Source organism: Solea solea, chromosome 2, assembly GCF_958295425.1.
Source record: "Solea solea chromosome 2, fSolSol10.1, whole genome shotgun sequence".
Lineage (NCBI taxonomy): Eukaryota > Metazoa > Chordata > Actinopteri > Pleuronectiformes > Soleidae > Solea > Solea solea.
In genome coordinates, this window is record NC_081135.1 from 17,458,806 (window position 1) to 17,482,863 (window position 24,058).

The 24,058-nt window shown below is 37.5% G+C and overlaps 2 protein-coding genes across 3 annotated transcripts in view; one reads left to right on the forward strand and one right to left on the reverse strand.

Annotated features, from left to right (window-relative positions):
• LOC131444761 (inactive dipeptidyl peptidase 10-like) overlaps window positions 1-4,547 on the forward strand; it is a 278,070-nt gene extending 273,523 nt beyond the window's left edge. For both annotated transcript variants that reach the window (XM_058615388.1, XM_058615398.1), the window contains exon 26: window positions 573-4,547. In XM_058615388.1, coding sequence (XP_058471371.1) covers window positions 573-710 — 138 coding nt within the window. In that variant the 3' untranslated portion in view covers window positions 711-4,547. The remainder of the gene's footprint in view (window positions 1-572) is intronic.
• Window positions 4,545-24,058, reverse strand: part of LOC131455393 (inactive dipeptidyl peptidase 10-like) — a 67,702-nt gene continuing 48,188 nt past the window's right edge. The window contains exons 19-26 of the mRNA XM_058622993.1: window positions 21,580-21,649; window positions 18,961-19,155; window positions 18,549-18,603; window positions 18,348-18,447; window positions 14,208-14,263; window positions 10,871-10,943; window positions 10,266-10,339; window positions 4,545-6,253 (exon numbers count right to left, since the gene is read on the reverse strand). Of these exons, the coding sequence (XP_058478976.1) occupies window positions 6,116-6,253; window positions 10,266-10,339; window positions 10,871-10,943; window positions 14,208-14,263; window positions 18,348-18,447; window positions 18,549-18,603; window positions 18,961-19,155; window positions 21,580-21,649 (761 nt within the window). The 3' untranslated portion in view covers window positions 4,545-6,115. The remainder of the gene's footprint in view (window positions 6,254-10,265; window positions 10,340-10,870; window positions 10,944-14,207; window positions 14,264-18,347; window positions 18,448-18,548; window positions 18,604-18,960; window positions 19,156-21,579; window positions 21,650-24,058) is intronic.

Below are 24,058 nucleotides of genomic sequence, written 5' to 3' on the forward strand. Positions count from 1 at the left end.
TGCCTAGGGATTTATAAATATATGATTATTTATTCAATAAGTCAATGTGGCATTTTTTCTATATAACGGTACAAGAAAAAGAAAAAAAATATTTATCAATGATAGCATTGATTTAAAGGCTCTTTAATGACTGCCTAATTTGTGGTGCATCTATTACCACAAGGTGGCAACAGCAAGCATTAAGTTAGTGTGCTGCATGTGTTTTTGTAGAAGTGATGAAAATGGAGAGGTTTCTTGAATGCATCTCCTTAGTTGTCATCTAAGTTCAACACACATTACTTCCATTTGCTCTCATGCGCTGTAGTTTATTCTTGTTTTTTTTTTTTTTTCTTGGAGTGGAGAGTTTCTTCTGACATAATGACATGGATTTAGTATAGCCATTTTAAGTCTGTTATGTACACCTACACTTTTTTCCTTCCATCATATAGACTGTTGTGAAGTTTCAAAAAAATCACAACCTGCGTGAACTGAAAGTCAATGTGTGCTTTAGCTAACTTGAAACTTACTTTGCAGTCTAATGGAGGTTGTTTGTGTCTTCACTGTACTCATTTACTTACTATTTTTCCCACCAGATCTACCCAGATGAGGGCCATTTCCTGTCTCAGCAGAGTCGCCAGCATCTCTACGCCACACTGACCAGTTTCTACAGGGATTGTCTCAAGGAGGAGGTATTACAGATGCCAGAGGAAGAGGAGGAAGAGGAGGAATAGGCAGAAAGCTTTCATAATTAGACCTTTGGAGGAGCACGGTAGAATTTTGCTGAAGTCAGTAAAGACTTTTAGCATTTGGACCAAGTGTTTAACAGGACATAAACACTGGTTTAGAGCTTCTGATGCTCTAGAGCGTTTGTGCGTATGTGTGTATGCCTGTGTGTGTGTTTGTGTGTGTAAATGTGCTGAAAAGATAACTGGAGGACACAAGATTGACACTTGCATTGCCGGGACTTGAGGCAGGAACAGTCGTCTAAACATTAAGTCATTTCAGTTTTGGAACGCTCCATTTCTTGGCAAAGGACACAGACAACTCCCTCCAGGCTCTTTGGGCTTTAGTCACCCACACTGAATCACATGCATGGTTCTTTTCCCCTACCTCCACTTTTTCCCTTCCTGCACTCATTCTACCATGTTAGTCTGCATTGTGGTAACACTTGAAAAGAAAAGAACACGGATGTGCACTTTGGACCCACCTCTCCTTTGGATGAATTGTCATACAAGCTTCAGTCATCTACACAGATATTAAGTCACACAACTGAGTTCGCCTCAATGGAAGTCAGTCCTGAATAAGTGCAATTTCCTGCTGAAACTCTCTGCCATCATCACCCACCCTAAATGAAAACCGTCTTTATAGGTCACACTTTATTGTACAGGGGTTTTGTGTAGACATGTATGATGCCTTATGCTGTGATAGTACTTGCTAGCATTTGTCATCATCCATTAGCAGTGTCATGTAAACGATTGTCAACTCAGGTCCTTGTGACACAGCATTGCAGTTAGTATGTCAGCTGTATGGTCAGGAATAAGTTATGAATTGTATATGAAGATAATGGGTATTGGCCACACAGTTATTGCAGTTTCCACGCCACGCTGCAAAGGTTCTCCATCTTAATATGCCATTCACTAAAAAAATGCTATTCATAAATGAATTGAGTAAGGCCCAGTCCCATTTCACATTTTTACCCATATTTCGTTCTGTAACTGTCGCCGCTTTCTCCTTGGTACTGATTTACAAGAGGTAGTAACAAGGTAATAACAAGGTTAAAAGTCCGACTCGAATAGAATAGAATAGAACTTTATTCTCCACCAAGGTTGAAATTTGCCTTCGGCTCACCAACCTGAAATCATAAAATGAGACATACAGAAAGTCATAAAAACAACACACAGTTAAAATAAGATAAGAGATAGTCATATCAGAGTAAAAGAAAAACATATGTGTAACAAACCAATACAACTGACACAGATAGGGTTAAATTACATTAAGCAATGTTTCCAACAAGATATGTCCACAGTGGGAAGTAGTGCGAATGAGCAGAATTGACATTTAACAACAAAAAAACCTAACAAACAAGCAATGGTGAGAGTGAAGTAAGCATGATATCATTAGCTGTTGTTATACAGAATTAATTCCTGTGGGCATTGCTATTTACTTGTCTGCAGCAAAGCAGAGAAGCAGAGTCAGAAAATGTCTCCAACACCAGGAAATACTGGTGCACCAGTTTATGGTATGTACAATATACCTTGTTGTGGTTAGTTACACATTATGCTAACCAATGTGAGCTTTATGAGGGTAACATTAGTTTCTATGGATTTGGCTAATTTGCCCTGTGTATTTGCAACCACTTGTAATTTGCCATGGAATCATTTTTGTGTATGACAGGAAGCCAGCATATTTTTTTCCACCATCAACTGTGGCTAAACTTACTCAGAACTGTAAGACGTAGCAGAGGAAGATGTGTTGTAGAGCTTCATGTGACACAACTCAACTATATTTTTGTCTTTCATATCTGAAATGTCATACTGTTTTCAACGCTGGTTGGTTATCGCAACAACACGGCACACAATTTTAATGCACGAGTTAGGTTAGGTTAGCTGAAATATTCCAATTTGCGCAATTGATGCAACAGCATTTTTAAGTGTTTTTAGTGCTTTTGTTGCTACAATGCATTTTGATGTAACTTCTATCACATCACATCCACAGAGTTCACCACATCCACTGAATCACCCAACATGTGTGATGTGTATTTGTGTTGGGGTAGGGGCTAAGTTGTAGGGGTAAGGGGTGAAATGGGATTGAGCCTAAATTAGATGACTTTTCAGGGCATCTCCACGGAATTTAAGAGCTTTCGAAAGTCAAGAGACATTTTAATTATTGTTGGAGACTCCCATTTGGAGAAAAAAAAGGAAAATACTGAAAATCAATGAAAATGGGTGTATTGAGATGGACAATTTTGCAGTGTCCGTAAGGTGTTTGCATGTCTACAGGGAATGTGTCAAGTGTTGCCACATTTTGTACAGTACAATAAAGCAGAGTGTGTATATAAATATATTTTTGAGATGTCAGATCTCATAGGAAGTTTAGTCTATGGGGATGGATTGATTTGACCTCGATGTGTTGTACTTATATTTTCCCCTTTTTCCTTTGAGCTGTTGATTTTCTTCTTAGGATGAATTTTGTAATGCTTCTTCTTGTTCTTTTGGCTCTTTCAAATGGGAGAGGGCAGGGCTACGGTTTTGGGATTATTGTGATTGTCCTATAGTGATGATTATAAATAAATGAATACAATTATAAAAACAAAGAGTGATGATGTATAAAGCACAACAGAATATCAAATCAATCATGACTCTTAGCAAGATTGTTTGGATGAAACTTATCATCATAGAAGTTGAGACTATACAATGAAGAACTCATGCACTATTGATAATGACATACACTAAATAGGGTATTTTTTATACCCAATGTCTCAATCCAGAGCAATTTATAGGAGTTTTGAGCCCAGCATTATTCATCCCTTTTAACACACAATAACCTCTGTCAGAGCCTGAGAGGTCTGTGTCACCTGCAGAACTAAAAATATTCTAAGTTATGGCAAACACCGCAGCACATATCTGTATAAAATGCTATAACATAGGCTACTGTACCTGGTTAAACTTGTTACCTCAACATACTGTATATAATATGACAGTTGTAACAAACAATAGTGGTTATCAGGAACCCTGTGAGCAAATCCTATTTTGTGTTACTTTAAGTCCTATAAACATTCAAATGACATTCATGGGATTGTCATTAACTGAAATCAAATCAGGGGTGTGTTTTATGCATGCAAAATAAAACAAACAAACAAACAAAAAAACAAAACACTTTCTGGACTTTATACACTGAGACAAACTGTTGCTTATTGGAAACTCAAACAACTGCACACTAAAGGCCCATTTATACTTAATGCAAAAGACAGAGATGGACGGAGCCTTTTGTCCATATTGTGAATTAATTTTGTTGTGGGTGATCTTACGGTGATGGGATTTGTGGGTGCAGTATAGCAACAATAGTCTGATCAGTCAGATTAACGATGGCAAAGTGTCTATATGGGCATTTAAAAATGGATTTTAAAAATCCATTTCTGTTTGATGGAGGAATTTCATCCATCAATAGGATCTTACTGGGACAACTTTCAGTCAGTGGTCTTACATTCCAAAATCCACTTGAATTTCTATCTATTTTGGATCAAGCACATTAAAAAAACCTCTTTAATGGAAGCCATGTTTTTTGACACTACCCTCTAGAGGAAGTATTGTGTTGTGTAACGTCCATACCAATGCAAAAGATGCACATAGGTATGCGGAGACGGACAGATTTAAAAGAGAAGAAAATGGAGTATAATTGGGCCTTAACTCTCGCCCATTCTCAACCTCTCTACTCAACTTTGCCTGCACACATACTCAACCTGGCACAGCATCGTCCTATTTCTGCCACAAAGTGAAGTTTAATGTGAAAACAGCTGCAAGATAACATCTGTCCTGCTGCTGCTTCTCAGCCCTGTGTGTGTGTGTCTCTGCTGATGCTGCAGCAATAAAAAATAAATAAAAAAAATGTCCAGACTGGTTTGTATCAGATGTGAATCCCAATGAATTCTCACTTTTATTGCTTTGTTGAGCACATGAGCAAACAATGCAACACACAAATAAGACTATTTTTCTCTTGAGTCATATATTTTAGCTTATAAATTTCCCCTGGGGTGTAAACGTCATGCAGTTTGACAGAATCAAGCAAAGTGAGCAGCACAGGATCATGGTCCGAGAAAGATTTGTGATAATAGGAAGGATATGATGACATATAGTGTCACAGGAGTCATGGTTATGGACCACTGTACAACACAAGCAACCACTATATCAAGTTAGCCTAACTTTATTTCCTTCCCTGTTTGAAAACACTTTCACATTGTGGGATATTAAATACTACATGATATCGTGTGTAGAATCTATCTGGACAGAATCAATCAAGAGAAGAAATGCTTTTGCAAGAGATCGCATTCAAGTGTAAAGTAAGACTGTCACAGGCATATGACTAAACTGGACATAAAACATAAACACATAAACTGACACTAGTCAGATGATCTGATTATACGTGAACACTGTGTTGGCTCTAAGGTGACAAAATATTGACTGTAATGAGGTAAAGGCACCTGCAGAAATTGGTTCTTGTTATTATGTGACATAATTTGTTATGTTATGTTTTGGTTTGCCATTCAAAATACATAGAAATAGTCACAGTAGATTACAGCTGTCCGCGAAAACTATACTCTAAACTGGAAAAATACATTTTTCTTTGATACCCTGACATTTGTGCATGATACAAATACTACATACAATAATAATAATTTGAAGAATTAGATTACAGCAACAATACAAGTTCCCCTGGACTCACAATGCAACCAATGTCTCATGCTTTGACAGATCGCAGCCATAGATGGTATACAGTATAAAGATGGATGACACTGGTCAAAATACCTCACATACAGGTGCTGCCATCTCACACCTGTGCCATTTTCCATTTTTGATTGGTGAATGGGGTCACAGTATACATTTCACATACATTGTTAATTTCTTTGCAAATTCAAACATATACATTCATATTCATATATAAATATGAATGTGAACCACTTCATTCATTCATACTTGATAACTTCATGCATCTACTTAGTGGAAAGGGACCTTGGCTTATAACTGGAGAGTTGCCGTTTCAAATTCCTACAGGTCAGGTGCTGGGGAGCCTCTGAGCAAGATACCCAACCCCCATTAATCCGTGGGTTCAGTTCCCACCAATTCTAGGAAGGTTCCAAGTAAAGAGGACTTTCCCTTTGAGTATTAATAAAACACACAAAATCAAACCAATATTTCCCTGTGTATAAACTGAACTTCAAACTAGTTCTTTAAAAGTGTAACACAAAGCTGCTGACAACAGCTTTAAGGAGGAAGAGTGTATGACCTATACTACTGCCAGCCACAAGGGGGCAATGGAGATAATTTGCCTTCAGTTTTTGGGAGGCTGCCATGTGGTCCAATCTTTAAACACAATCCATGGTTGCATCTCCTCAGCCTCTCATTGTTGGTTCATATCCAGGTCAGTCATCTTCTTTGGACATCAGCAGGGCAAAGTCCTCATCCTCCTGAAAGCAGTTCCTGAAGAAGGTGAGCACTGAGCTTGACATGTAGTATTGGCTCTTAGTAGAAGCAAGTTTGTGTCCTTCATCAGGGAAGATCTAGGCAACAGGAAACAGAAAAACATTTGACCTTTTTATTTGCATTTCATCTTGTGGAACATAGTTTGTCTTAAAATGTTGGTCCATTTAGAAAAAAGAAGGTAGATAAAAATATTGATGACTGATCTTAAAATTGTGTATGTGTGGCACTGAGCACCTCGGACATTTATTGTGTTTATGTTTATAAGCTTTTAATTTCATTACATTTTTTAATTGCAGAGCAGTGAATCTGACATGTTTTAGCTTGAAAAGCACATGTTTAAAGGGCCTGTTTGTGGACTTGGAGGTTTTCCTGCTATTTGGACGTTTTGTAATTTTGATAAATAATTAATTTGTTTGTATTTTATTTCAGTTATGTGCCTGCTCTTGTTACGCCTGATGACGCCATGTGTCATGTGTTTCACCTGTTTGTGTTTAGGTCTGGTGGTCTCTGTGTTTCTCTTTGACCTGTGCCAGTTTGTGTGTTTTTACTCCTTGTGTGACCTGAATCATGCCACAGATTTTCACCGATTATGTCCTTCAATTTTTTACTTCTTCCAAGTAGAACATTTTATTCTTCTGGTATTTGACTGTCTATATGTGAGCAGCATAGCACACAGAGTTAAGAATGGATTTGGATGATCTCTTCTGAAGATGTAGTGTTTTATGGCACAGGGAAGGAATGATTAGACTAGTCATGTTGGTTGCAGTTATACTCTGGGGTCTGGGAATCTGAGCTGCCTGGATAGTGGTTTGGGCAAAAGGTAAGGTGTTTCTCCAAAACTTGATAACAGTCACGAAATTAAGGTTTTCATGCCCTGTCTAGTTAGATTTTTTTTAATTCTGCCCACATTACCTTTTGGATTCCCTTTGCCTCCTGAGCTCATAAAATTTTGATAAAAGACTGTTCCTTTTGTTTTTTCTCACCACCCCTGCCTTTGGTTTCTCTTTTTGAGTACAACTTTGCCAATACTTGTTCAATGTTAGTCAGACAGGAGGAGGGTTCACATGTTGGGGACTATTTTCTGTCCTGGATGTAATATGCTACAGCTAATGTATATATATATATATATATAGTGTCTCTACAGTGGAGTTTTCAGACAAATAGACTGTAGTATGTGTGATATGGTTATAAAGTTACCCAGTGCAGCAGTGCAGCTCATTGATTTTAAAAGCTGTTGGACAACAATGGAGCCTCGGGGGTGCAGAGTCATGTCACCTCTTTTATTTGATGCTTTACACAGACAAGTGTCAAAGCCAGTATGAGAGGCTTCACATAATTAAATTTGGTGACATTTCAGGGATTGTTCTCATCTCAGCAGTGATGGTCCCCACATGGGGATTGTTGTGTGACTGGTGCAATTTATCATCTGTCTTAAACATTATTGTGTCAAAGATGAAAGCCGAGTTCAGTAAGAACTCCACTGTTCGATGTTGAGGCTGTTGAAGCTGACTAAAGAAGCACTGGCAAGGGAAATAATAGATCTTAAGGTTTGTCTAAGAAAGGATAAATGTGCTAGTGTCCATAAAGAAAATGCGGTGAGACAGTGGCAAGAGGAATGAAGGTCCGGCATTATCACTCTCTGCAGCCTTCTGTTAGAAATAAGTGGCTTTCAGTGAAGAAAACAGAGAAGGTTGTCCTGACTAGGCATTTTGAATTTGCCAGCTATCTGAAAATTTTAGGAAAACACTGAGATGGTCTGCACCAGTGTGGACAATTTTCATGCGGTCAACTAAAAAAGAACGTCAACAGTTTTTTTTTTATTGAAATAGCTGACTGGGGACTTCTGCTTTTTTCCTTATTAATAATAATAGTGGATAGTTAAATTTCCTAATTATACACAATAATGCTAACATCCCTTAAAATAAAGATCACACTTACTGAATTCAGAAGCTAGGCAGCATGGTATGCATTTCTAAACTACCTGTTCATTGGTGTACCAAAATTAACCAAATTCCCTGTCTGTTTGTTTTGTTTTGCCAATTGAGGGCAGAATAATCTAGTTAAATGGTTTTCTGTGCGTTTGGGCCAGATCTCATTTTCCACTGCCAAGGTGAAGATTTTCACTGTTAAAAATGAATATGTGGAAACATGGAAAACATCGTTTTTGGCTTGTAACATCACATAGTGATGTGCCAGTGTCTCCTCTGTTTGACATCATTGTGTGACATCATCACAGATGTTTACATGAGGCCAGATGTTTAAGATCTGCAGGTCACACTCACAAATTATCTAATCGAAACACTGAGATCTTTCAGGTTTCCCCCCAAGACCTTTTCACAAAACTACCCACAGTAACTCTCTTTAAATAAAAGACGGTCAGCAAAGAAGAGAAAGGATTAAACATGTTGCTGTATAAGCATCATGTTAAATGACAGAGCTGACATACATTAATTACAGTCAATGAAGTGAACAGGAGCCTGTCACTGTCAAATCACTCTTACAAATATGTCAATACCCTTTAAAACATCCCATTAACAATCTCCATCAGATGACTGATTGGGAGTAGGGCTCTGAAATGCAGCTTCACACTTGTGGTTTATTGGCCCTAGGAAGATTTTGTAAAGTTCATTAGGAGTCTGAGGCCTGGTCTACACGTATAGGTTTATTTTTGAAAACTGAGGTTTTATTGACCAGTCAGAGGAAAGCCAAACTAAACATCATCAGTGATGGGACCACCGGTGTTAAAAATAAATGGCCTTACTAGCGGCATTACTTTTTTCAGTAAAGAGTAATCTAATAAATTACTAATTAATTATTAAAGTGCTTCTCCACGTTGGTACGCAATTCCATGTCAAGCAATTCCTACCTAATGAAACATTCTTTCAATGTCACACACTTACACGAAATGAGTGACTATTGACACTGGAGGAGACGAAGACAACGCAACGCAATCAAAACAACTGAAGCTTGATTTTTCGGCTCGACAGGATTTGTCTCGAACCGAGCTTAACAAACTGGTAGCCATAACTGTAACTAATTACTTTTTAACCTCTTGAGCACTGAGCCTATTTATGCCTATGTTTTAGGTCTATGAATGCATATTTCATATTCATAATAAAATGAGTATATCTCTGCAACCACAAGGCCTATTTTAACAATTTTGGTGTCATAGTAAAGGAAAAAAATGGTGTTGAGATGTGTAAATAGCAGTGTAAGTATTAGTGGTGAAGAGTAAATGAAGATAGAACAACAACAACATTAAAATAATTCAGCTTCGCCTGTAAAAAAAAAACAAATAAAGATGAATATATCTCTGGAATAATGGTGAATAAGCTCTAAAGTCACTCAAATCAAAGTACAGCCTGTGAACATAATCTTCGCAAAGTTTGACTTTGATCAAGTGAAGCAGAACAAAATTAGAGTGATTTTAGTGCAAAAATTACAGACAAGGACTCATTTGTCACATTTTGAAACATCTGTGCAATTTGGATTCAAACCATGTATTTAACTACTTTCTTCACTTTAATATATATATTAATGTTCAATAAAACTATTTCTGGCATTGTTTCAAAGTTCCTGCAGACTTTCATATGTTTTCCATTCAAAAAACACACACCAGCTGACTTTTCCGAGTGCGCGGATGTGACACGGCTGGGTGCTGCCTTAGGATAGAAATTTTGATTCCAAGTTTTCTAAAAGATTTTTTTTTAAAATCACCTTTCGTGATCGTTAACGAAAAATAAGTTGTGTTCCCTTCAGGAACAATTAATGGTGTCAGATGTAACCAAACTTATAGTGTTAGCATCTCTAACTTGACTACTAACATGCGTACACAAAGAAACAGTTTAATTTTTATTTATGTTCTTTGCCTACCAGAACAGGTCGTGAGTGATGTTCAGTGTTGGAAATGTTACTTTAAAAGGCAATGGGACCTCTTGACTCTACAGCTGTGTGTATGGTCACTTTAATAATTAAGTAAAATGTATGAATGTTGTACTGTTTGAACTGACAATACAAAATCAAGGTCTTGTAACTCTTCTCCTGAACAGGAAGTGAAATATAACAAAGAGAAGAAATAGCAGCAGTCACCTGGAGAGAGTAGTTGACATTTGATGCAGACATCAGTTTGACCAACTCGGCGGAATGTTGAAAATGGACTTTGGCTGAAAGAGAGAATTAAAAGTGAGATAATACACCTTCACACTTGGGAACTTCATAAACTGCAGTTGTACCAAAACATGCCCAGAAAGAAAATTATAATAATAATAATGTCAGTAGCAAGTATCAGTGATAGAGTGAGTTGTCTCTCAACCAGCAGTTTAGAATATTCAAACATTCTATGAAAAGTACCACACAATTTTAGGATAGCATTTTTGCTTAAAAAAAAATGAAAAAAAAGTTTCTCATGATCTGGAACCATAGAAGAAAAGAGGAAACTAGGGGATTTTTAGTAATTTTACACTGATTTGTACACTGATCACAGGTTGTAATAACTTTGGAGTGGTCACATGAAGGTCTGTGTTTTCATCTTCATCTAAAGCATACACACATTTTAAAGATGTGAGGAAATGAAATCTCACAAAATAATGCTTTAAGCTATACACTGCAGATCAAAAGCTGTAGTTGTTAGCGTCATCCAGCCAGCAAACCCAATATGCATTCTATCAAAACATCTGCTTTACATCTCTACTCACCATCTGCTGTACCGTGAATAATAAGGAACTTCAGTGGACTCAGTTTGGTGACGTTACTGAGCATAGAGGAAATCTGTCACAGACAACAAACATTACAATTAAACAGAAGCAGCAATGGTTTGAAAATGATTTATTTAAAGCCAGTTAACGGTAAATAATCATTATATTTTTAAGTCAAGAGGTTGATTATACATTGAAAAAAATTAATTAAATGTCCGGTGTGTAAAATTCAGGTGAAATAATTAATTTGTCAGAAACAGAATATGATTGTTGCTAAGTCCTGCACAGTGTACCCTTTGAACATTCACATGATGAATTCATAAAGTAAACTCAATGTAGCACCGTTCTATTGAATACCAGATATGAAGTGCTACACAATTGGATTTCATTGCCTGTGAGGTCTCATCGCTCTGTCTTCTACACTCACTTCAAGTGTGCTTTATGGCAATGGTCCAATCTCTGATGTTTCTCGGATCTTTGATGATCCAGCAAAATACTCTTCCCTTTGCTTTGCTTTTTTTTTTTGTCACAGAACACGGGACACATCTATCAAAATTGTTTTTGTACCAAGTGTAGCATGATGGCTATCAGCTACCAGAGCTCTTTCCTGTATAGAGGGGCTGCAGTAAAATGAAAGTAAATATCTCTGCAAACCTCACACATTTTGCAGAACTTCTCCTGTCAACACCCTAGTTAACTTTCCTCATAAGAACAGCAGGAAAAGCTGTGGATCATTCACAGGACGGGAGTGGGCAAGTGTCCTGACACCTGCTGCTCCGTGTGTCTGATCTAGATGATTTCCTGCTGTGATATATATGTAAAAGGGAAACTAAAGAAATTAGTGGGACCAACATTTTGGAATTTTTTTTGGAGTTAATATTTGAAAACAGCTAAGATAACAAGAGAGGGGGGTACTTATGTTTCATTATTTGGCATTTAAAGTACACATAAATAAGGCACGAGGAAACAAGGTGCAAGCAACTGTGATTTTCAAAATGAGTCACTGTGAAGTGAATTGTGTATGAAATGTTTTGGGTGAGAGCAGAAGCCTCTGAAAGATGCCTGTTATTTTTTGATTAGTATCATTATCAGTGTTCACTGACAGCATGGGAATGCTGGTGTCTCTATAGGTTTATTTTATAGCTTATATTCAAAGGTCATGTAGTATCTAAGAAATTATTTTTCCACCAGTCCTCAGCAAACCCATTAGCCTTTGTTATTATTATGATGGAGTAGAGGCTTGTCAAAGGTGCAAATCTTTCTCACTGCTGTCATAAGATGGTTTGTTGTTGCAGCAGACATTTTGACAGCTTTTATTTTGACTCATCACCAGAGAAAGGCATGAATGTTGTTATTAGCAGTCCCTCAGTTGACAATTTTATTTAAGTTTTCTGCAAACCATGGGAAGCATCACATTTGTACATTTGTACTAATTATGTCAATTATATCAAACTTTTTCCAAAGACTTCCCAAATAATCCGTATCACAGATTGAGTTTCTGCTTATTGCAATGTGTGGTACTCTTCGACGCTGTGAAAATACTAGTGTTAGGTTTCTCCTCCCTCATTAACTCTAATGTGTTTCTGTGTAGCTCCACCACCCGCTGCAAAACTTTACTACAAGAGAGCCATTACACTTATAAAGTTTGTCATGTCCAGTATCCATCTCCCTGCAAACTTGTCAAACATCATTGCATTGTCCTAAACTTCACAAAATGAACTACAGTCACAGCTGTGTTGTAAACAGAGGACATCTGCTGAAGTAGCAAACAGGGTGTAGCAATAACCGCCATGTTGACAGACTTTATCTATACGGTAACCCACTCTTTCTGCCCATCTCTGCTACCACAAAATCTATAATGGAACCCTCTTGCTTCAATTGTTAAAGAATCCAGAAGTCTGAATATTTTTCACTCATTGTCCTGCCTGATAATGATAAATATTTATGATTTAATAAAAAATGTACAATCTATGGGTCGCAGACCCCCAGGGGTCCAGGGCTCAAATTGTGAGAAACAATGTGAATACAATTTTGTATTAACAATTTGACATTGACTTGCCTAGGCAGCAAGAAATGTGCATGTTCTCCTTGTGTGTATGTGGATTTCTCCGGGTTCTCCGGCTTCAAAACATGCAAGATGGGGATTAGGTCAAATAGACACTCTAAATTGACCGTAGGCGTGAGAGTGAATGGTTGAATGGTTGTTTGTCTCTGTATGTGGCCCTGTGATGGACTGCCAAACTGTCAAGGGTGTACCCCGCCCCTCGGCCCTCCTGGAGCATAAAGCGGTATAGATGTGTCAGCAATGTCAAACAAACCTTTCTAAAGTGACAGGGTTCTCTAGTGTATGTATTTAATCTATAAATCTATAAAGCATTAAATACATTTAACTGCAACTGGACTTACAAAACTATATTGCAAATCAAATTTCAATTGCAGTATCTGTCAAGAAAATTGTTCAGCCATAGCTCTTATTTCCTATTTTTTCAGTGAAAAGAGAGCGATCCAAACATCATACTTTTTACATCATGGAGCATCGGCAGATTAATGTTTATCTGGAAAGGAAAGGAAATAAGTGGGTTGATCAGAGTTGCTGCTACTGAGCACACCACCACAATGGGCCAACCTGACCAAATGTGTCTAACATTCATACATGTTTTGATGGTGGGAGGAAACCAAAGAGCCCAGGGGAAACCCACATAGACACAAGCAGAAGGCTGGCAGTTGGCTGGTGGGCAGATGTAGTGGAGTGGCTACAACCTCTGTGTTCTCATCCACATTCCCCAGTAGGGAGCTGCGAGAACCGGCAGGAGAACCACTAGCTATGTTTACACGGACACAAGTAATCAGAATATAAGCCTGATTGGAAGAAAAAGATCTCATATAAACATGCTGATCCGAAAACTCTGATCCGATACAGACCATTCGGAAACACATTTCAAGAAGACCCGGGTCTTCGGCATATACGAGAGAGCTGGTATATGCCGATTGTCTTTCTGTCTCTTATCTGTGTTAAAACAGTTTTCATTCCAAAAAAGGAATAATGAACAGACATGAAAGTCAGACACAAATAAGATGGATAGCAGACAGTGAGGGGATGGTCAGACACAACAGAAGTGAAGCTGCTTCTTCTGCTTTTACTTCCGGGGAATTAGATAGTGCTGCGCATGTGAACGTTTGATGCATGTGTACACACCGCAATCAGATAATTTAATCTTTCGTCCATGTAAAACAGAGAAGAGGAATGAGCCTGTGTTTTAGCTGGTTGCTTGAAAAATTCATGGTGATGTGGGGTATAATAATCATCATAATAATCATAATAGACATCCAGTCGCACCTGGTATTTGTGATCCTCTTTCACAGGAGAGCCAAAGTATTTCTCAGCGGTTGATCCTTTGTGAGGATAAAAAAGAGAACAATCAGTGGGGAGATATTGCAGACAGGAGGCTCCAATGCAAATTTAACTCACATTTAATCGCAATAACACTTCCAGTCCTTTATAATATCGCCTTCTTCTTTAGCATTGCAGGTTCTGAAATCAGCCATTTTTGGATAGTTTAACTTTCTAATAAGTATTTGGAACTTTTTTTCACAGCAGACACATTTACATTTTAACAAGTTTTACCAAGAAAACCACATATGTTATTGATCACAGTAACAATGGCTGGTAGTCAGGGCATGTGTGACAGTGTGCCAGCATGAATCCTGAAACTGAGAAAGCTACATGAAACTTAGCCATCATGCATTCCATGATTCACACATGCTTTCCCCACTGTAACAAGGAAAAGGCCCAATTCATGATCATAAGTACTTCATAAAGAGCAACTAAACCCCCTCTTTTGAGGCCGCCCCATGACTGAATTTGAAAAATGCCAAAAAAGTGGGCTGAGAGCTGAGTGATAGAGTGGAGGAGGGAGAGAGAGTAGGGAGCAGTGCAGGGGGTGTCATCTGGTAGTGAAGTCTGACATTGAGTTGCAGCTGTGTGAGGTGATTAGTGAGATGTGCCTCTCAGTCATTCATACTGGTTGAAGAGGTAGAGCGAAGGGTGACAAAGCAACAGCCTAGACATTTGTAAAGTCTGGGACAATGAGCCTCATGCTGGTTGGAGAAGAGGGTGACAAAGAGTAAAGCATGCATGGACTAAGAAAGCCAATGGCAGAATTTCAATGCAGTAGTTGGTGTTTAACCAGCGAGGCAGTAGATACACTGATTTTTATCACATGTATAACTTTGATACCTTACATTAACTGTTTTTATATTTGTGTAGTATTGGTCCAAATATGATATAAGTGTTTTTCTTTGAAATGCATGTTAAAAAAGGGGGTCGTCCTTTATTCAGGGTCTAGACTAAATCCCCAAGTTTAACAAGTTTGCCCTGGAGGACTGAACTGACCCATCCAGCAAACTGAGTGTAATGTTAATCTAAAAAAAAAATGTTTAACCCTTAAACAATACATAGACACATTTTTGTGTTTTTTGGCTTTAAATTTCTAGAATATTTTATCCTTTTTTCATGCAGATTGTTAAAAATGTATATCAGGTTGTGAATTCTTGAGTGTATTTGTTTTTAATTTTTTGTCTATTGAAAACCGCATTAACTAAAATACTCACACTAACATTAAAAACCGTTCAAATCACTCTTTTTGAAGCATCATGAAAACTTAGCAATTTAAGGGTTCAAAATTTTGCAATGCATTAATATTTGATACATTATGAAAAGGACTGATGTTCACTTAAAACATAAATAAAATAAAACATAAGTAGATTTTTTATAGCTTCATTTTTTTATGAACACAACTTTTATGAAGGCGTATCTAAGGGTTAAAAAAATGCACTCAGACAAAAGCTCACCGTGGTCCTAAAAGCGGCCACTTCCACTGACAAACGAGTGTGTCATACCCACTAGGGCTGCACGATTGATTCACAACTACACACTACAATGACTCTTCTGCATTTATTTCATGAGCTGCATCGCTGCCTTCTCTCTCAACATATGAAGCGCCTTTACCTCACGTGATTCAGTGGCGGCGGAAGCCTGTATGCAGTTTACAAGCAGCGCTGCCGAGTGAGTGCGGCACAGAACATAGGAGAAAGTGTGTGCTAAGGAGAAATTAAAACAAAATGGAAGGTGATGAAAACCCAGGTGACGAGAATCACACAACCACCCGACCCGAGCTTGGGCCAAAAAAGGTTTGTATTCAGCTCGCCGCTTGCAATCGCAGGCTTTCAGCAGTGCTGTCGCTAAATACAGCTCTGTTAAATTATGACATTTTAGACATTTCCTTTACTTAATGTTGGAGATGAACTCACGTTTTCTTGATTAAGTCTTTTTAACTGCTTTAACTACAGTTCGGCATTGTTTGGTTTGCTGTGACGGCACTCTGACCAATCAGTGTGCGGCAGTCTGACAATGTCACGCATTTCTCCTAGTTATGACATCACAAGTCGAGCTAGTGGAAAAAAGCCATATGTCACTTAGGCCACTACAATATTAATAACAACAATACTAACAAGAACAATAATAAGAATAAGCCCATTATGCAGTGTCTCTGATCAGGACTGTGCGGACTTTGGTCTTGTGGAGTGTGTGGAGTGACCGAACGCGAAGTTCAGCATCACGGAAAAGAAGATTCGGAACAGGGTTGGGGCCAACATCCTTGTTTCACACCACTCCGAATTGCAAAGGGTTTGGAGGACTCCCCATCATAGCTGACCACACCCTGCATGTCCTCGTGAAAGGAGATGATGATGCTTAGCAGCTGTGGGGGACAACCAATCTTCTTTAGTAGTTGAAACAGGCCTTTCCTGCTCACAAGGTCGAAAGCCTTTGTCAGATCGATAAAGACTATATATAACGGCCTCTGCTGCTCGTGGCACCTTTCTTGCAGCTGATGCACAGAAAAGATCATATCTGTTGTGGAACTCTTGGCACAAAACCTGTATTGTGATTCCGGGTAAACCCGGTCAGCCAGTACTTGAAGCCGGGTAAGGACCACTTTGGCGAAGACTTTTCCCACAATGTTTAGTAGAGAGATACCCCTGTAGCTGTTGCAGTCACTGCGGTCTCCCTTATTATTATACAGAGTGATGATCTTGGAGTTGATCAGCCTGTTGAGCTGTTGCTTCAGTAGCTCTGCTGGTACTCGCCCTTGCAAAACATGCATGCCCAAAGGATTGTGGGTATGAGGATCCACAACATGCCACCCTCTAAATTGTCTGTGTGAAGGACGTTCTTTTTTGTAGAATTTGACACATTGAATTTATCCCTCTGTTGCATTTGATGCTGTGGAAATCAGCAATTTCATGGAACCTTATTAACTTTGAGATGCACCTAATGTCTATTCAGGCCTCAAGAATTATTACTGAGTGCTGAGTGTGTTCTCCGGGACTGTAGCCTATGCTGTTCTAAGCTTCTGTTAAGTAATCAACACTAAGAAAGCACTGTTTTAGAGATACATTTTAAAAAACAAAGCCATAGATTCTAATATTAAAGTGTTGTGTTTTTGTTTTGTTAATTTGAGGTTATAGCAGAACTAAACTGACCAAACATCTGATGGCTGTAGATGCAGGCACCCTGGTTGAGGGTGATGCCCCACCACATGCTCCTTCTGCTCCATCAAATTCCCCCAAAAAAAATCAGATATTTTATATAGGGCTACAACTAAAGATTTTTTTCATAATTGATTCATCTATTGATTATTTCACAGATTAACCGAGAAGTTGTTTGGTTCATAAAATGTATGAAAATGATAAAATGTTGAGCAGTGTTTCTCAAACCTCAAAATGTTGTTCTCAAATATTGTGTTTTGTTATTATTATGTATTGTTGTTATTATTATTATTGTTATTATTGTTATTATTATTGCTTAGTTTTGATTTATCTGTTATTTGAAACAGAATAAAACAGAGGATATTCATATTAAGAAGCTTAAAAATAGGTGACAATTAGTTTCATGATGGATTCATTGTTGCAGCCCTAATTTTAGAGGATTATATTTTATTCCTAATTTTCCCATCACCATAATGACATTTTATGAAGCTGTACTGTAAATTGCATGTTAATCCGATTCAAAAAGAAAGCAGCAAAGCATGTATTATATATAAATATAAATACCTTAAACTGATTATTTTTCAATTAAGTTATCCAACAGACACTCACAATTAATGGTATTATGGGTTAATTAATAAGGTTTAACATTATTATTAGATATTAGATTGCTTTAGTTGCGGATGTATTTAATGATGCCTGTTAAGGCATACAATCCTAAAAAACAGAAATAGAATAGCCAATATAAAGAACAATCTTGAAGTAAACAATCAAAGTAGTCTGGATCTTGGCCTGTCAATATATATTGAGCAAATACTGAAGTCCTGTATGCATTTCCTTGTCACATTTGGCATGAGATAAAACATCAGATCGCTTTATTATCATAGATCTCTAAGACGATTCAGACAATTCATCACTGTGTAACTCTCACCATAGAGTCTCCAGTTTGTTATAGGAGCCACAGCAATACCACACTTGAACACAGAGCTGTGGGACAGTAGCAGGAGGGAGGACACGAAGCCCCCATAAGCCTGAAAAAATAAAAATAACATTGCTGTCATTAAATTGCTTTATGAGCAGTTCAAATTTCATGTCAGTATTTATTTGATGTACAGAGACTACTGAGCAGTACCTTTCCATAAACTCCAACTCTGTTTTCATCAATATAAGGTAGTCTGATCAGACGCCTGAGGAAATAGAGTTAGTTTACACACTGAAAAAGACAAATTACTTTTTTTTTCATTTTAATCCAAAGTGAATGTAAATAAAGACATCACTTTCTGATTTATTTTTATTTACTTAACTCTACCTGAACAAAAGTGCCTGCAATAAAACCTCCACACCCACTTAACTGCTTCTGTATTTAATGTGTAGAAAATATAAATACAGAAAAAAAGGCTCAGGTTTCTGCATCACCACAGATGCAGACAGTATCAAACAAAAGGGGAAAAATGCATTTACATTATATCATTAGTTTGTTATCCTGGTCTAACAATACACTGGATCATTTTGAGATTAAATGAATGAACAAAACAAACACTTACTCCACGACTGTGATCTGATCTTGGACATCAACAGTTCCCAGACTCCCGTGAAGCTCGTGCAAGATCCTCTGACCCTGAAAGCCGCTACCCCGGCCGTCCAGACGAGCCACAATGACTTTGTCAGAGCTGACCAGCACTGTGTCCCAGCTGAGAGAGAAGCAGTCGCTCACCGCCTGACCACCAGGGGTACGGTCACTGTGAAAGGGCAGAATGTAAGTCCATTGATATCATTAAAGATCCTCAAAGATGGTGTAGAACAGTATTTCCCAGTGGCAGTTGCACACACACATACAAATTATGAATACGTATACATACATATATATATATATATTTATATATATATATATATATATATATATATAGTAGGGCTGGGAAATATGGACTAGAAGTCGTATCTCGATATTTTTTAGCTGAGTGACGAAACTCGATATATATCTCGATATTTTTTCTGTGATGTAATTGGGGTTTCCCCCAAGCAAGTTTTCCAGATGCAAACCCTTTAAAAAATAAACAAACAGTCCGTCATAAATTTAAGCCACATGCCAAATGTCAGAGGTCACTAAAATAAAAATGCTCCTTGAAAAAAATAAACAAATCTCTTTTCTGCATGACAATAATATACAGTTATTAATTCAAAATTACAATACTGTTACAATTTTAACAGAAATAAAACAGACTTTGGAACAAACATGACTAAAAACATTAAAATTGTATCTGTGAAAATGAATACTTAATTGGGTTTGAACAATTTTCTCATTTATTTCACATAGATATTTAACACAGATGTTGATATGATAATTAAATAATGTCTGATATTGTATTATCAATATTGACAACTTAGGGCTTACATATGTCCAAAAGTGAATGACAGTAATGGAAAATAAGTCAAAACTCTAAAGTGTGTGAACTATGAACCAGCTAGTTCCCGATAAATCTAACACACCAAGAGAGGCGAGACTTAAGGCAGAACAGCCAATCATCAGCCGGTCACACTCAAGGCCGGTGTCATTTTTGAGGCAACAACAGGAGAGGGAGGGGGAGAGAAGGCAGCAAGCGCAGAAACAAAGCGGCAAGAGAAACGGAGAAACTGCAGTGGAGCTTTTGTGCAAAAAGTGTGGGTGTTGAACCCTCTCACTGCAAAGAAGCACATGTGTTATAACACCCACAGTGTGTGTATTGGAGAAACGTGCAAATTTGTGGCCCGTGTATTGTAATTTTAACGCAAAATTAAGTATAGCGATATTGTCCCGTATTATATCTTGTTAATAAATATATCGTTAAAATATCAAGATATCGCCCAGCCCTAATATGTGTATATATATATATATATATATATATATATATGTATATATGTATGTGTATATATATATATATATATATATACACACATATACTGTATACAGCTGTGTGCAAAAGTGTTAACCCCCTTCCTGATTTCTTATTTTTTACACACTTAATGTTTTGTCACACTTAAATGTTTTCAGATCATCGAACACATTTAAATATTAGTCAAAGAGAACACAAGTAAACACAATGTGTTTTTTAAATGAAGGTTTTCATTATTAAGGGAGGGAAAAAAAATCTAAACCTACATGGGCCTGTGTGAAAAAGTGTTTGCCTCCTAAACCTAATAACTGGTTGGGCCGCCATGTGCAGCAACAACAAGCGTTTGCGATAACTTGCAATGAGTCGTTTACAATGCTGTGGAGGAATTTTTTGCAGAAAAAATTCCTCCACAGAATTGTTGTAATTCAGCCACATTAAAGGGTTTTCGAGCATGAACTGCCTTTTTAAGTTCATGCCACAGCATCTCAATATGATTTAAGTCAGGACTTTGACTAGGCCACTCCAAAGTCTTCATTTTGTTTTTCTTATGGTGGAGTCATGAACACTGACCTTAACTGAGGCAAGTGAGGCCTGCAGTTCTTTGTTGTTGTTCTGGGTTCTTTTGCGACCTCTTAGACCTCGTCGCTGCGCTATTGGGGTAATTCTTGTTGGTTGGCCACTCATGGGAAGGTTGCCCACTGTTGCATGTTTTCTCCATTTGTGAATAATGGCCCTCACCGTGGTTCAATAGAATCCCAAAGCTTTAGAAATGTCTTTGTAAACTTTTCCAGACCGATAGATGTCAATAACTTTGTTTCTCATTTGTTCCTGAATTGCTTTAGATCGCGGCATGATGTCTTCCTTTTTTGGGATCTTTTGGCCGACTTCACTTTGTCTGACAGGTTCTATTTAAATTGTCTCTTGATTCAATAGGTCTGGTAGTAATCAGGCCTGGGTGTGGCAAGTAAAATTTTCCAAAAAATGTGACTAACCATAGTGACCTGATGATTTTACAAGGGGGGAATTACTTTTTCACATGGGGCCATGTAGGTTTGGATAGTTTTTTTCCCCATAATAAATAAAATCATCACTTAAAAACTGCATTTTGTGTTAACTTGGGTTGACTTTGTTTAATATTTAAATTTGTTTGATAATCTGAAAGAAGGAATCTGAAGGAAGGGGGCAAACACTTTTGCACACAACTGTATATATATATATATATATATAAACATATGTATATATATTGTAAACTGTATGTTTATGTTAGGAGGATTCCAAGCTGAAATTACTTACAGGATCAATAAAAGCGGGTAGTGGTTTGTTTCATCCAAATCTACTGGGACAATTAACTCCAGATTAAAAGCTGCGGAAAAAGTCAACAAGAGAACCTCATGTCATGTCATTTAGCTTCAAAACTAATGTTTCATATTTCTCAGGATTTTAACTGACAATACAACATTCAGTTTAAGTACATGTTGGTATGTGGTATTTTGTTAAAATGAAATGCAGAAATGACGGTTTGACATGTCAATGCTCCAGCACAGATCTTAAATCACCCTCTGTGGACTTCTGAGTAATTTCCAAAACATTGCAGTCTCTATGACCTACTTGTCTGCCCCTTCCCACAAAGTGAAACAGAGATAGAAGGAAGAAAGAAGCATTGCTGTCTTTAGTGCAATAAATTTGATTCTGTGATACTTGATACTTTGATAAGTCATCGGTTGTATGTATCTCTCTTTAACATTGTGGCACTCAATTACATGCAGGAAACTTAATTGGAGCTGTGTGGTGAAGGAAACAGCAGCAGCCATGATTGTGCACTTCATTTGCTGTGCCTTCTATTGCCAATATTGGATGATTGTGTTTGTGAGTTAAAGGTCATGATTAGCATCAACTTGTTTTTTTAAGGAAAAGATGTCAAATAATTTATCAAACACGGGGTCTGATAAAGGATTTGAGTATTCAGGATGAACTGTATAAATGACTGAAAACATGTTTTTTACACTGCCAAGAGGACTTTTTGACTATTTACTACTGCAGATATACTTTAACCTCTGAAGGATTCAAAATGGGCCCTTTGAAAAATGGCCATTTTGATATGTTTTAGCAGGAAAAGCACCAACTATGTTCAGTTTAAGTAAGGCATGGGCAGGCCTAACCATGTAGTTTATGTAAGGCATGGTCAACCCTACCATCTCATTGTCCACTCTAAGTGCTCATCCACTAGAATCTTACTGTAATGTGTCATTTGGTCTAGTCAGTAACACATTAATACCACCAACATATAACCACTTCAACTGCTCCAGGATGCCCAAGTGCGTCCCCAACCCTATTAGTCCCAACTTCACTTTGAACCAAATATTTGCTGAACAGACAACAATTAGAACTTAGGGATGTTAAGTAATATTTCATTGCTCCTGGGTTGCTCTATCCTCATGGGGTGTTGTATCTGGCTTAGATTTGTATGATTATTTGAAGACACCGCATTTCATTATATGGTGAGAGTGGATAAAGGCTTTTCATGGCCACCTCTAAAAGGAGGTTTCAAATGAGGTACAGCAATCTTTAAAGCTGTAAAGGAGCAGGACATATCAGGGTGTAATGGAGAATCTGTCATCAGCCCACATGGACGATTACACAGAGCTCTCTACAACAACGTTTACTCTTCAGAAATATCTTGTTTTTGTGACATAAATAGAAGTCAACAGGTGTAAAAGCTGACAGAACACGCACAGAGGAAGATTAACTTTTTGTGTGCAGTGTACTATGTTTTATATCTTTCTGCTTCTATAAGGTTTTTGTATACGTGTCTTTTGGTGCTGAGGATTAGAATTTTGTGATTTTATCATTATGATGATTAATCCACAATCATTTCCAGTGGCTACATAGCCCAGAATATTTGTTTATTTGTATAGTTTTCAACTGCAATATTCTCTCTGGATGTTTCTACTTCTAATACTGTATCTCTTCTCCTTAGAGTTAACAATTTCCAAGTTGATTGTTGCACAGTTTAGCATGTTGGTTTATTCAGATTTAAACTTTAGGTAGTGGCACTCCACATCAAAAAGATTAACAAAACTGTAACATTTTTGAATTGTAGAATTGACATACTTCATGCTATATTTCTCAAATAGAGAGTAAAATAATTTTATAAGTGATAGAGAAAACTGTTTAGACTGTTTGACAGTTCCATAAGAAACCAAAGAGTAACAATTTTCTTTCTTGTAAGACTTCAGACATGCAAGCACTCAAATACAGTCATTTTCATTAGGGTGTGCTATTTAATGAGTTACAGCTTCAAAGCAGAGCATGAGTGGAGGAGGTTGGCAGTGGCACAGAAGAGACTTCACATTCTTTAGATCCTACACTGTTCCACCCACATGTAAATTTAACCTGCAATTTAATGTTGAAATAAACAAGGACACCTCAAGAGACTTTAATGGTGATCTAGTCTATGAGATCTAGATGTAGCTCACATTAAGGAATGTAATATCAGTGTTGTTGCAATGAAATCACCTTTAACATCGCAAATAAGCATGTTGGCTCTGCTCTTTCATTTGCCTTAATCTTTTAATGACTGTTTCCCATCTGACTGTGTTTCTAGGCTTCAAATGTGTGTTACCGTGTCTCTGACAGTGAAAACGGATTAGAGAGAAAGAAAGACATATGCCCTTCCACCACCTTTAATTAAACCAAAAACATTTACATTTCTGGTTTCCAGGTCTGTTTCTTAATTACCTCAAAAAGCTCTGCATCTGTTCACTCACTTGTT